Here is a 15,309-nt window from a genome sequence, read left to right as displayed (position 1 = left end):
ATCTATTTAGGAATGCAAGTGTAGAATATTCTACTACGTCTTTTCACTTAGACTTTTTATCATGAGAGATTTGTGGTACACACTACTGAAATTCATGGGGTGTTCTATTTCATAATCACCTATTGAGCATGGAGAGTAATCTCTTAATCAGTTGTGATAATAGAGATTCAAAATATAGGTCCATGTAAAATTGCTCTTTAGCAATTAAGAAAATATTATTCATTTTCGTTTTATTGTCATTTGTTTTGTACTCCTTGCCTCTCAATTGACCATGTGAGTTTTTTCTGCAATGAGACATTGCATTTTAAATTTGTGTTGTGCTCTCCTGTTAGGAGGTAAATTGCAGTACCACAGCAGTTCAGATATCTGCTTTTCCAAATATGTTCTCCAGTTGATCCTTGATACTATTTGTCATACAGTTTGTTGTTGGAAACCATAAATGGACACTTTGTTTAGTTTTTTAAGCTGACCTGCTAGGAACCAGATCTTTAAGCCTGCAGATTTATCGCCAGTAGAGCAGTGCTTGGTCCCACTACTATTTGCTATCAGGCCACACGCACATTTTCTTAAACTCAATTATGTACATACAGTAAAGGTATGCTTGGCCTGCTTTTGTCTCCGATTTCTGATTTGTCACCTGTACTTTTTGTATTTTATACATGCTCTCTGCATTTTAACACTTTAAATGTGCACTACAATACTGTAGATTGTTGGACTGCTTCACAAAGCTTATTACATGTATCCTTCTGCATAGTTTAATTTCATATAATGTAATTTCATTATTAACTTAATTAACTTAAGAAAATTTGTTAAATCACTGATGTTGACTCATTGCTGTGTTCTTAACATTGCCTTTTTTCTGTCCTTCACAGGAACATAGAGGCCCGCTCCTTTTACTCTTATGCCCTCCAGAAGTTACCCAGGGTGGCTCGGGCAGGAAAACCTCAGGGCGCGAACGACAGTCACAGCAAAAGCACTGTGGATCGAGAGTGGAGGGAGTTTAACAGGTAAGATCGGAGTTAACATGGTACCAGAGCCAAGCAATTATCTCAAGAACTTCTAACCCTCGTCTCTCTGGGGATTTATGCCATCCACGCAGTTTGTTTAACAAGCTTTCTTTGGGTAGTTTGGCAAACAGAATCTGCCCTCTCTACAAATCTGATCCCTGGAAGAATGATGGTGATTGAAATTATTTCCTAATGGGGCTGGTGGCTATCTCTTTCCTTAGCAAGCATTTTCTGTATCCAGCCAAGATTTTTTGAATTGCAGTTTTTATTCATTCTATTTTAAAATGCTTGGACGTGTGCATTTTTGTTTTTTGACATTTGTGGTATAAGGCTGCATTACATAAATTTGTATTTCTAGTCTAATATGGTTTTCACTCCTAAATAGTAAACATTTAGTAAGAATAAGTGTATTTAAGTCTGAAAGCATGAGCTGTTTATTTACAAAAACCTACTGTGCTGCAGAAGCTGACACTGGGCGATCTGTCCACATTTTACTGTGGTCCTGCCTGTCTACTCTGTGAAAGGACAGGTCTGGGTGACTGGCTACTGTCCAGATTGTGCTTAGTGACTCTTCAAAATCATTCATTGTTTTATATTATAAAGAGTAATTCATGTGCAGTACTTCTAAAAGCTCTTCAATATATTAAACATTAGGTTAGCTGCTAGGATCACAAGATGTACACTACATGATTCATTCAGTACAAATTTCAAATGGTGCAAGTTAAATAAAATGCAAGTAATTCTTAATAAACAATAATAATTCTCAGAGATATGGGAGTTATGAAAAGCTGAGCCGGCTTTTCATTAAAAAATAGCTTTAAAAAGATCTTTAAACTTTTTAAGAGATGGACTCAGGCAGGGGGCCCAATGTCAATCAATTAAGGATTTACTGTACTTTTAGTAACTGTAAGGATCGTGAGGTTTGTGGTTCAAAAGGAGATGAAAGGAGTATCAGGAATCCAGAGTTTGCTAGAGGTGTCAAGGTGTAAAATCACAACACATTTCAAAACACACTGTTTTGAGACCACTACACTAGCTGTTGAGTGAAGCATTTCTGGATTGATACACAGCAGTTCATATTTGCTGGAAATGTGAAATCAAATCTCAATATTATAAAGCCCTGAATTATTGTCAGAATAGGTAAATGAGACAGTTATGTTGATGGCTTTGATGTACTGCACATGCAATGACTTTAAAACGGTAAAAGAAAGGTGGAAGTATGCTCTCCTGGTTTTTACCGTTCTAATAAAGGGTAAAAAGTGAATTGCGTTTCACTGTGTTGGCAGGTCGCGGGTGTACATGGCAGATCTGGAGTCAGCGCTGCATTATTCTCTGCGAGTGGAGGTGGCAGCTTACCCAGAGATCAGAGGAGAAGCTCTCAGCGCTCTCAAGCTCTATATCTCTGTGCTGGCCAAGGTGAGTGAGGCAGAGGGGAGTCCAGAGCCATAGGACCTGAATCCACACAGGTTTAACTGTTTCTATGGTAAGTATCCATGTCCTCAGAGAGAGAGACTCCATGGTATGGCCCTTCTGCACACTAGGAATAAAAGATTATCCAATTGTTTTTTCTTTGTGACAGTGACAGCGGTCCTGTGAAGTAATGGTTCTTACAAGTCCTTTTGCATGAACTAACAAACTGATTTCAAAGTGTGGGTGTTTCCTGAAATTGAAAGTGATGCCAAAGAGCATTCAGATACCATTTCCATATACTTTGTGAAACCAGCATCTGGAAATGTTGTGCAAATCTTTGGTCAAATGTTTGTGTTTTCTTGACTTTCCATAGATAGATATTATACAATATTATAAACATACTGTACATCTTCTTTCAGTCACTAAGCACAGCATTTATTCTAGTGTATAGTGGGGGAATTACACTATACAATTCTTGTTAGTCCTGTTCTGATATAAAGGATTTTGTTGTTAAACTACTCATTTTACATTCTAAATTATTCTGAATTTACAATTATAAATCTTTGGCTTGATAAAGTGCGTTTCAACCTAAGGGATCTCAAAGAATTTCAACATTTTCACATACAGCAAAGGTCCTCTTCATCCACTACTGAAGTGCAGCACCGACTTAGATGATGCACCACTGCACTTCTCAGGCAGGGAAGAGAGAAATTACTTCACCACCTGAATTAACAATAACATTTAGGAAAGCCTGTTTGTTTTAGCCCAGAGTGGATCCAAGCTAGAACACAGGTATTAACACACCCATTCATTTAAAAAGTGCCACAGAAATGTTAATGTCCAGGTGGTCAAAACCTTTGTACTCATCCTGTTGATACCTCCTGTAACACATTGTTGCTGTCCATTGGCAATGTAATGGAAATTCTAGTGCCACTTGCAGCAGCAACTTGTTTTTTCCTGGCAGGTCTCCCTGAGTATTGACCAGGCTCAGCCTTGCACAGCTTCTCTTTAATAGATCATAGATCCTAAACCGATAGAGGTACAATATTTGGAAAGCAAAACTACACTGCAAGTTTATTATGAAGGCCCATGGAGAGGCACCTAGCATTATACTAGTGTGTCCTTGTTTATTCCACTTGAAAAGACAGGTAATTCTGATTGCTTTTTATTAAAAAAAGAGTCATGAACAACCACTTGTGTAGCCATAAGTGCTGTGTTAAAGGGCAGGAAAAGGACATACTTGCTAGTAACATAAATTTAATCCCTAACACAGGGTTTAAAATCTATAGATTGTCCAGGTATTCATCAATGCCGTACATTGCACTAGGGGTTTTAGTCAAGTAAATAAGTGCTACAAAATCATACAGCTGCTACAGAGTGTTTGTTCAACTTATTTTTTTGAACATGAACAAACGTTACAAACCTCAACACAAATTAAGTCTAACTAAACTTCACGTTCCGTATATTGTTATGGATATTAAAATAATATTTGTGGCTCTCGTATGTTAAACTGGTACTATCACACACCTTTTCAAATCAAGTGATTAGAATTGTGTGTCTTAACACGCTCTTGCATGCAGGGTGACCATGTTCTTTCCGAATCTTGGAAGTGGTGTGGATTCACACTGGAAAAGGGCTTCCCTCTGAATTAGGTTGGTGCAGTTGAGGTTAGTAGCCACCAGAGGGAGAAAGCCACACAAACATGACTTTCTCTGTTTTTGAATGAGGACTGAAACAGCTAAACTCATTTACTCGATACTGACCATATACAGTAAGAATGATATTTAAAGCAGATGTTCTTCACCATAGTTAAGGTTTCATTCTACAATGAGATATAACCATTACTAATATGGCAGTAATGGTAAACTATATCTGTTCAATTTTAAAATAATTTTTGGTTTAAGTTATTTATTTGGCATTTACCATTAAGTTCATAGTCTTATTCCAGTTAAATGTTCATGAAGGTCCCCATTCAATTGAAACAGTTCACTCTAGGTTTTTCGTACTGAACCGATTGCTATTTTTCACATTTTGGAGATCTGCGTAGTAGGATATTTGAATTGATTAAGCCTATGTGCGATGACAAACGCAATAGGCTAAAATAATTCCAATTTAGATAAGAATCACTTGAAGGACATTTTTTAATCCTGGTTTAGCAGTGTGTTTGTCTAGATATATCCATGTTGGAATGAATATATCATCAAAGTTGATCTAGGTTTGTTTTGTTTTTTTATTATTCATTGTGGATTAATCAAGACCACAATGTTTTGATGTGTCTTGGCAAAGTCTTCAGGTCTGTGTCACTGGAGAAACTTTGTCTGGTCCTTTGAGACAGTTTTATTGATAATAGCTTTGCCTGCTGTTTGAAGAGAGACAAGAACTTGGGTTATTTCATAACAAATGAGATACTGTCTCCATATCCAGAATGCAACCAGTACCAGGAGCCTGGATTTTGCCAGGTATGGTTTTAAATGGGCTCAGGACATTGACCTCCCTAGACTTGTCCCTGTTTGCTGTGACCCAACCCCCACTTCCATCTCTGTGATTGTCATCTCTCTGGGGATGGGTTAGTACAACCCCCCCATTAACTCCAGTTCTTCCCATCGATATCTTTGCTCCCTCTGGATTTTTAACTGACCGGATGGCTGTGTTTAAACTGCAGGCTTTAGAAATAGAGGCTACAGCAGGTATTGACGTGTGTCAGAGATATCAATTAGGCACAGGGCCTGTCTAAACAAAAAAAACATTTAACCTCTTGTCACTGAGCAGCTGACCAGATTCCATTGGAGGCAAGTGAAGAGAGGGACTTCAGTATAACCAGGTGAAGAATAATATGAGTTGCAAGAGGAATGGCTTGACGATTCAGAAACAATGCATACAATCTTGTGTACAGATCCGAATTCCAACTTTTCTTTTACAATCCTTTGTTCAGCCATCTCCAGCTATACACATAATTTATTCATTGTCTTGCAAACGTATTCAGACCCTTGCACAGTTTTCCCACTTTGTTGATATAAAGCTAGCAGTTATGACACTCTTAAGTAGATATTTGTTCGTCGTATGCACAATGTACTCCAGAAAATACGAAGTAAAAAATAAACTAAATAGATAATAATTTAATACGAAAAGGTAACGATTCATATGTATTCAAACACTTTGTTGTGGCAAACCCTTATTGCTTTAGGGGAACAATATTACCTTAACAAGACACGCAAATTGTTGTGGCCCTTTGTCTGTGTGCAATAGTACTGGCTTACATGATTTCAGAATAAATACAGTTGTCTTCAGGAAGTCTTATGCAGGTTGGGAATCTAGCAAAGATTCAACCATGAAGGCTAAGGAGCTTTCAGAACGACTTGTATAGTTGTTAAAGTTAATAAAGGTTACATTTGTGGAAAGACACAGACCAAAAGATATTAAGACCCTTAATATCTTTTTAAATGTGGTGAAGTTGATAGAAGGATCCAAGACACTGCCTCGATCAGGCTGTCCCTCCAAACCTAGCAGCCAGACAAGAAAGCCACTGATTAGAGATGCAACTGTGAAGCCAGAGGTGACTTTGAAAGAGCTACAATGTTCAGTGGCTGATATGGGAGAAAATGTCCATGTGTCAACAATACCCCAGCCACTACACAAAGGAAGACTGTATGACATTGAAAATAAAACCATCTCAGATCCTTTATGGGGTTTACAACACAGCACCTAAGTGATACTGCAAACATAAGGCAAAAGGTTTTGTAGTCAGACAAGACAGATATTTTTTGGGGACTCACTGCAAGAGTTATACAAATACAAGAGTTAGATCTGACACAAACCATACACAGTGTAGCACTCAACACCATTCCTGCTGTCAAGCTTGGTGGTGGGAGCATTATGTTTAGATTGTTATTACTGATGGGAACATGGATGGAACAGATTACTGACAATTCATAGAGGAAAACCTGATTCTGACTTAAAACATGGGATAAAATTTCACCTTTCAGCAGGACACTGATCCAAAGCACAAGCTCGGAGCTATACTGGAGTGGCTTAAGAATAGGAACACAAATGTCCTTGAGGGGCCCAGTTAAAATTGTTACTTGAATACTACTGAGAACCTGTGGAAGGACTTGAAAACTGCTGTCTGTAAGCAATCTCCACGCAAATTGAGATAGCCAGAATAAATCTGAAAAGGGAAAAAGTGCACTATGCCTGGGGCAAATGTAGTGGTGACTTACTCAGAAAGGCTTGTCTAGAATTGCTGCCAAGGGTTCTCCCTTCAAATATTGAGTTCAGGGGTCTGGATACTTATGCAAAAAAAATTTTTCTTTGTTCTTTGCTGCCATTACTAACGGTAACTTATCTATCCATCTACTTACCACTTCTTCAGATTCAGGGTCATGGGGGAGCCAGATCCTATCCAGCAAGCAATGGATGGGAGCAAGGCAGGGTACTGAACGTCCTGTAAGGGACGCCAGTCTATCGCAGGGCTGACAACACAACTCACAACTAGGGCCAAGTTTCCCAGAAGCCACTTAACAGACCAGTATGTCTTTGGGCTTTGGGAGGAAACCAGAGCACCTGGAGAAAACCCGCACAAACATGCAAACTCCACACAGACACAACCACAGGTCCAGAATTGAACCCAGGGCCCCAGCGCTGCAAGGCAGCAATGCTAACCACACGTCTGCAAGGTTCTGCATAGAACTGCATATCCCAGCATATTTTCAGACCTGCACTTTGATTCAATAACATGTTCAATATTTAAGAAAACAGTGAGGCAGATTGATATTAGCAAATGTTGATAACACAAATGGGAAGTGAACTGAACCTGTTCTGGAATGTTGTTTTTTTTTGTAATGCTCCTCAAGAAAAAGGTTTCAGAGTAATTATGAGTAATTATGCTGAATCGCTTGTTGGCACCATTTTAGGCACTGTTTGTACCAACTTCTGTAACTTTCACTGATCGAGTCTTTTCCTTTGTCAGTAGTCCTGCCAACTTCCTTTGGATCTGGATTCATGCACTATTAAAGGGTATTAAAAATTATAAATCCATTTAAGGTTTGCTTATTTTTTGTCCTTTATTATTACCACCCATTATGACGTGTATGCTTACAGTAGGTTTTTAGAGACATCTCAGAAACTGTGTACTACATTAGTTTAATGCATCATTATCTTTAAGGAAAGACCCTACATGGCACAGCATATACTTAATGGGGGAAAGGGTTGAATGGGATATCATTTAATTTACTACGTATTTAATTTAAGGTGGTTTTTAGCAGGTTAATGTCATTCAGGAGCCCACATTTCTCAATCCTGAACTGGATTCAATTTTTGCCTAATAATGTCTTGGAATAGTCTGCCATCACATAATGCATTATCAGCTTTTGAGTCATATTATTGTTAAATACTTTTCAAATCAAAAGGTTAGTAGGTAATAATATAGGCAAGAGTGCATCTTCTGTACCACCTTCTTAAATAATCATTTTAAAGCCTTGGAAAGACTTTATAATGAACCATGAACTTTACAAACCTGTTACTGATATCTCTTATTGAACCAGTTGCTTATACAGTACGTAAATTGAAACACATGGAAACAGCTTTCTACAGATACAACCCACAACTGAAATTTGCAGTAAGTTAACCTTGATCTTAGAGTGTATAAAATATACAGTATGTATAGAAATTAGTTAAATACTTAGAAGCATTTTACCAAGCAGGTTAGATGGGCTGAATGGCCTTTTTGTTTGTAATCTGTTTTATGTTTCTTATGTTATGCGGGCCTGCTAATGGATTTGCTGGTAAAATTACTTTATTCGGCATGGGACCCTGCAGTCCAGAGACCGGTGGTTTAAATCTGAGTTGTCATTTGCCTTTCTTCTGTGAAAGAACCCCCATTGGACAAACAAATAGCCACTATCATAAATTATACCTGCAATTTGCAGTTTGCTGTGGGTTAAAGTTTTAATTTGATGCAGGCCCTTCTCTGGTGGCACTAGAGTGCCATATGCCATTAATGTCTTAGTACATTGCCAGGAGAATTTCCCTTTTTGAATTTTCAGAATATGGAGTAAAAAATCATGTTCAATTTTTTTTTTTAGTTACAGAGTAATGTTGATTAATTACTGTATCTTATTTAAGTTTGTGCACTACAGTCCTAATATTCAAGTAGATTTATCACACTATACACCAGGTCCTGTACCACAGAGTCAAATAAAATCCAACATGAATTTTGTTACCGGAAGCCTGGGCTTGATGTAAAATAGTATTCCATACAGTTAGGTTTATAGGATTGCTCTTCTGCTTTTGTTGAAAAACAGCCAAGAAAGTAAAAGATTAATGGGTAAAACAATTTGAACTCTTGCTGTGCGCTTTGGAATATGCTGAATTACCAATATCTGGGTATTTCTTGGATGTTTTTATTGGTAGAATTATTAGTATGCAGTCTGGTCACTATAACTGTAACACTGTAACTACATGGTACAGAAAACTGTTTTGGGCTTATTTACTGTCACACCAAGCCCCACTGTCTCGTAGCCTAGTGGAATGATATATATGCCAAGTGCCTTTCTGCAAACAGAAGCTTTTCCTGCTTAGGTGCCTTGTTAACCAGCTTTTGCTCAGTGCCATGTACATTATTCCCAATGGCGGAATGAGGCTGGATTAAAAAGGGCTTCCCTGGGCCAGCCGACAGATGCATTCTCTTTTGAACTGCTCTCAAAGGAGGCTGTGGTTTCTCAAGTGCTGATACTAATCGGATTTAGGATGACATATTGCAGAGGTGAAGTGGATTGTCACGGCCCTCTGAGGCACTGCGAGTCTGTGGGATAGGAAAGTGCAAAAAGCTGAAGTCTAACATGGCAAATGAGTAACAGCGCTCAAGGAAAGCGTGGTACAGCACAGGGTAACTACTTATATTGCTTACAGTATGTGGCTGGCAGTGCAGAGTAATTTTAGTTAGGGGTTAAAGTTGTTGGTTTACAGTAAATCTCTGCGGAAAATAATGTTGCTGTACCCTTTTGCAAGGTGTCCAGATTGTTCCATCAAACCTAACTGTATCAATGAATCCAAACATCTGCATCTAAATAAAAGTAACCATAAGTCATTTTGGATAAAAGCCTTAGCCAAATAAACTCATAATAATTTATGGATGAAAGGCAGGGGCTACTTATGCAGAGCTCATATATTCAAGGTCACTTTATTTTAAGCTTCAGAAATATTCTGAAAAGGCAAGACAATGAAAACATTCACATTATAACTAGGGAATAAATTGGTCAAATTCAGGCAAATGGGTTTTGTGCTCTACGCCCTATACTAAAGGGGAGGGGGAGTAGTCCTGGTGACAAGGGCTCTGGACTTGTAACTGGAAGGTTACTGGTTCAGATCCAGGGTGGAGCGTATACTTGAGCAAGATGTCTCACTTAAATTGCCATTTCCAGTAAATTACCCAGTTGTTTAAATTGGTACAAATATAAATGTCTTGGGATAAAACAAATAGCTACAAAACAATGTCCTGGCATGTGAACTGTCCTGTTTTTTTTTATTTTTTAGATTAGAACAAGCGTTAACAATTTCATTTACTGTGTATTTACAGTATACTGTACTTCATTTACAGTGTGCACAAAGCAGTGTGAAGAATAATGTTCTTAATTTGGTGTCTCTGTCAACACACTTTCACAGTATGTTTAATAGTCCAGAAAAAGTATTTAAATATATACAGATTCTCATTCTTGCTTGTCACCATGACAACATTTCTTCTGATGAAATGAACCAAAGCACATTTAAAAAGTCTTTTATGGAGTATAGTGTTTCTAACCTTTTATATGAAGGTGTACAAACTAGTAAGGAAAAATCAGTGTTTTACACAATGGTATAGAGTTCTGCAGATGTATTGGATAGCAGTTTGTGTCAGTGGTTCTGTTGTTAAAAGAGCAAACAATACAGTATAGCAGACCCAAATCAGCACATTCTGACTCCATCAATTTGCTTTTGAGTTCAGTGACTTTGAGCTGTTACTGCACCTATAAACCACGTAGAATCAGCTACAATAAGGTCCACCTACTGCTCTTAGTTAAAGACACTTCAACTAAATGGAAGATTTACTTTTCAGTCTTAAAATCTGTATATATAATAACATATTTAAATGGCACGTTAGAGTAGTTATTTCTCTCAGAAATAAGGCGTGGATGGTCTTATTGCTGCTAAGGCCATGGTTCATTATGTGGTATAATGAGGTGCCAGTGTTTCTCCAGGACTTTGGCATTGTCTGCCAGGACCCATGAACAATTCTGTTACAATTTTTTACAGTATTTCTGCATCCTTCCTCTTTTTTACAGCTAGAAGTCGCCGTGTTCCCATGTCTTTTGCCAGATAAGCCATGATTACAATGCCAATGTTGTGCCTAACTGCAACAGTTTAAGGGATGGAAAGGGATTTGTTCTTTGAGTGTGTATAGATCATCTAACAGCAAAGGTACAGAATGGCATTTGTGCAGATTGATCTCTCCCAAATCTCTGTACATTTTACCAGCAAAGTAGTTTCTGAAATGTTTGTAAACAAGAAACATAAAAGGGGGGAAGATTAGTGTTGACTATTATCTGCAGCTCAGTGGCAAATATTCTTGAATTTAGGCCAATGCGAGACAGATCTATACTAACTGAGCCTTTGTTAACAGCAAGCCTAGCTTGATCAGGATGTAGCATGTACTCCACAAGCTCTTCAGCCCAATCCTATCTCATTCTTCTTGTAGTATTGCCTTCAGACGCAGTTGTATGAGAGCCAGGGTATGCAAGATTGGACTAATGCATTCCGCTAGTTGCACCACTTCTTAATAGGCCTGAGATTTGTGCAATCTTAAGCCTAAGCACCTAGTTCATCTAAAGCCTCACTGAGACTTCCTAACACTGTGGCCAGTGAGACTGCATCCCTATTCCATTTCTTCTTTGTCTGATATACTGACATACACTAGCTTTTTTATTTGCAATCAAAGCAGAACCAAGAAAAAATCACCCCAATATTAGTAAGCTTAAAACACAAGATATAACATGAGGAAAATGTTTAAGATCAATAATATTGTGCCTGTGTTTTTCTAAGACCCAAACAAGTGCTAATGGGCTTTTTTAAGCTAGTAAATGCCTAATCTTGCAAACATGGCTGAACTAAACCAATTGTCTTCATGATAGGAAAAGAATGGCCTTTTTTTATTCAGTTAAACCCTATTTGTAGTACTTGATCGCATTTGTCTGGAATACTTGAAAGTGTTTTTTTCTGAGGCTTTGAGTAAAAGAAATAGATTGCGCTAAGGGTTTTAAGTAAATGATCAGGCACCTTTGCTTTGAATTTGTTTAATGGATTTCCCTTTAAATGTGATGAATGAACCTGGGTCCCACCATGGCGGAATAGAACAGATGGCAAACACAAATGGCAGGACTCCATAGCACAAATCAAAAAGGCCGTGCCTCTGGGATTCTTATCCCCTGCCCCTCTTTTGTTTTACGATGGAAGCAAATTATTTCTCTGGAGCTGCACAAACGCTGCCAGTGCTTCAGCGTGCAAGAAATTTGAAATTTGGTGCATGTTTATAGTCGATTGAAAGAGTCTGTATCTGCTATTTTTTTCTTGTCTTATATTTCCTAGATCTTCATATACATTTTGCACAGAAATTACAACTTTACATAAAGTAAAGTAAGAAAAGGCTCCATTTGCATGGTATTTGATCTTGAAGACTCTTGGATAAATGTACTAAAAAAGCATCAGATTTGATTCATGCCTGCCTGAACACACCTATTCAACAGTAAGGCAACATGCTAGAAATATCTTATACCTGATTTTAGCTTATATTAACAGACAAATTCATGAAACTGCAGACAGTGCATTATCATGTTCTACTTACCTGTTATACAGGCTGGATAAAATCATGTTTTCTGCATTAACCACTTATACTATATGAAACTCCGTAACAGATTTCTTGACATGCAGGTGACAGCCGGCTAAATCATGGAGTCGATTTGAAATATATAACATCAAGAGGAGTTGAACTGTGGAGACCTAATCTGGACAGCACGCAAAGAAGCCTTTGGATATTTTCATTTTTTAACATACTGTATGTGAAAGACTTTGAGGTGGGATGTAACTAGTGTGCGAATGATGTAGATATGTTATAACACAGATTGAATATAGATAGAATAACAGTAGTAGGCAGATTTGTGTCAAAAGGAATTGAAAAGGCATATGTAAAGGCTTGATTACTGAGAATTTAAATGTGGGTTTTTATGTATAATGGGTCTGCAGGACAGTTGAATTTCAAGCCCAACACACACAAGTACAATATTATATACTACAAGCCAATGATTGTATTGAACACAGTCTTAGTTTTGGACCTCCTTACACCACATCTAATGTACAGTAAAGTCAGTCTGGAGTCAATCTCAAGGTGAAATTCTTAGAAATGATAGAAGACTGACAGTTCAGTAATGATTTGTCATTTCAGCTTCTGGTTAAATGATTGTTTATCTCGCCGATGTGCTGGAAATGGCAGTATTTATAACAATGTATCCATCCATTTTCTAACTGCTTCATCCAATTCAGGGTAACAGTGAAGCCAGGTAATCTGTGCAAGCAACACCCTGGATGGGATGCAAGGCAGGGTACACCCTGGATGGGATGCCAGTGCGTTGCGGGGCACACACAGACACAAACGCAGATGCATCCACACTCACACCAGGACCACTTTTCACAGAAACAAATGAACCTCCCGGTATGTCTTTGGGCTGTGGGAGGAAACCAAACGAACATGGGGAGAGCATACAAACTCCACGCAGATAACAGCCCAGGTCAGGAAGTGAACCCAGGGTCCCAGTGTGGTAAAGCAGCAATGCTAATCTATTGTGCCACCTTCTAACAATGCATAAACCAGTTCTTTGTGCACATTGCTTACTGGAATGGGCTCTGGCTCCTCTGCGACTCTGATTTGGAAGAAGAGGTTAGAAAAGGTTAGCATCCAGGTGGATGCTGCACATTGGTGGTGATGGAGGGGAGTCCCCATTACCTGTAAAGTGGAGTGTCCAGAAAAGCGCTATATAAGTGTAAGCAATTATTATTATTATTAAAATGGATGTATGAATATCAAGTAAAAAGCACATGGGGATAGTATTGTTGTCAGAAACACTTCTGGAAAGAACAATATGTGGGATCAGAGTATAGGACTACTGCCCATTTTATTAGTTTTTCTTTAATAAAATGGTACTAATAGAAACTTGATGATAATAATAATGTAAGTATATGTCCTTACAAATAATTGTTCTGATAGGTTATGCTTGGTGGATGCTTGGGTTATGCTTGTAGCATTGTGAGTAAACACAAGGCTGACCTTCTGATTGCTAAACAAAGAGTTCCTCCAGTAGATTGGAGGAAGCATTAGAGAAATTTACCAATCTTAGCAATGATTCGTGATTTTTTTTGTCTTTGGCAGTTTTATATAACTGTACACAATGAAGAAGATATTGGGCACTGCTTTGCTATTATTGTTCAATACCTCTTTTGTCTATTCAGTCTAGAAAATGACTTGTTAAATTTAAACTAAATTATTTTTGTTCTATTGATTTATGTATTCATTTAGTTTTAGTGTTAGTAAATGTCAGATGTCAAGGTGCTTGTATTCAGAAGCAAAGCACAGATTTTAAATAACACCTGAGAAGTGAACAGCTTCGTGACAGCAGCCTGTTACACACCTTCCTGACTTTAGATCCTTATCCTTATGTTTTGGGTTTAGGACTGCAACAGTGATGAGGTTGTCATGGTATCACAGTGTTATTAGGCCATAACCCTGCCATTAAGTTAACAGTGAAAAGAAATGGGGGATTAAATTTAGCTTGCCTTTCCCAATTCTTGTCTCACTGTTATTTCTGGGGGGCTTTTAACATTAATACCTTTACAACAGTTCTGTCAAGATTAGATGTTGACTTCAAATATAGTAACAATTATTTCATTACTTAATGCCTTTTTTCTTTGCCTACAAACGTTTTCTCTTAGCCCATCTTCAATTGCAGTTTGGACACTTTCTCCTCATATAAAAAAAGTCTTTCAGTCTATCAAAGCCTCTAATCACCAAGGCACTATTTCAAAAAAGCTATACTTGTGAGAAAACAAAAATGATGTAATCATTCAAAATGAAGTAACGATTACAGATGTTCTTTGTACTCAATGTATATATTAATTTCTTTTTCAATCATTCTTACCTAATTGTGATGTTATTAACTAAATTAATTTCTCTCAGCATTGTTCACCTATGTATATACAATCTATCTTTGTCTTTCCTTCTAAGTTTTTATTTGATCATTTAAAAATAATGTTAGTGTGGGTGCATGTATTAGTAGATGTAAAGGCATTCCTAAAGAAGAGTGCTGTGCTGTTGTTTCCTCGCAGTATTTCCCTGGCCGTCCAGTGGTCATGAACCTGCTGCAGGCTCTGGACAGCTGGCTGACTGATTACAAGGAATTTAAGGTGTCTTACTCTTCTATCAAGGCAGTGCTAGACAACGCAGGGGAGGTGAGTAGCAGTTTGAGTTGACCCAGGTTACAGTCTTTGGACAGGGTCATGTTGAAAATGGCACATAAGCTATCTTTCTTAGGTTGGTGTTTTTTTTTTCTGAGGCTCAGTGATCAATTGCATTGTGGAACTAGATGCACAAGTTCAGTCTTGCACAGTTCAACCACCTGTCTTGTAAAACATCCTCAGATGTGATGTGTCTGGCAAGACCGTGTGATATCAGGAGATTTGGTGATCTTCAGCTGTCTTTGTTTTTAAGAGATGAATTAAAGTATGACAATGGGCATTCTATATTTCCTAGGTTACGAATGCAAAAACTTTATTGACTCACTAATGGGATTTTCCCTTCTTTTAACTCCAAAGCTAG

The 15,309-nt window shown here is 37.9% G+C and overlaps 1 protein-coding gene across 1 annotated transcript in view; it reads left to right on the top strand.

Moving 5' to 3' along the window:
- The window catches only part of qsox1 (quiescin Q6 sulfhydryl oxidase 1), a 49,804-nt gene that overhangs the window by 21,737 nt on the left and 12,758 nt on the right, over positions 1-15,309 (top strand). The window contains exons 7-9 of the mRNA XM_088598960.1: positions 873-1,007; positions 2,294-2,423; positions 14,820-14,942. Coding sequence (XP_088455086.1) covers positions 873-1,007; positions 2,294-2,423; positions 14,820-14,942 — 388 coding nt within the window. The remainder of the gene's footprint in view (positions 1-872; positions 1,008-2,293; positions 2,424-14,819; positions 14,943-15,309) is intronic.

Source organism: Lepisosteus platostomus, chromosome 11 (assembly GCF_059453375.1).
Source record: "Lepisosteus platostomus isolate fLepPlt1 chromosome 11, fLepPlt1.hap1, whole genome shotgun sequence".
NCBI lineage: Eukaryota > Metazoa > Chordata > Actinopteri > Semionotiformes > Lepisosteidae > Lepisosteus > Lepisosteus platostomus.
Note: the sequence above shows the minus strand (reverse complement) of the source record. Positions and strands in the feature narration are given on the sequence as shown.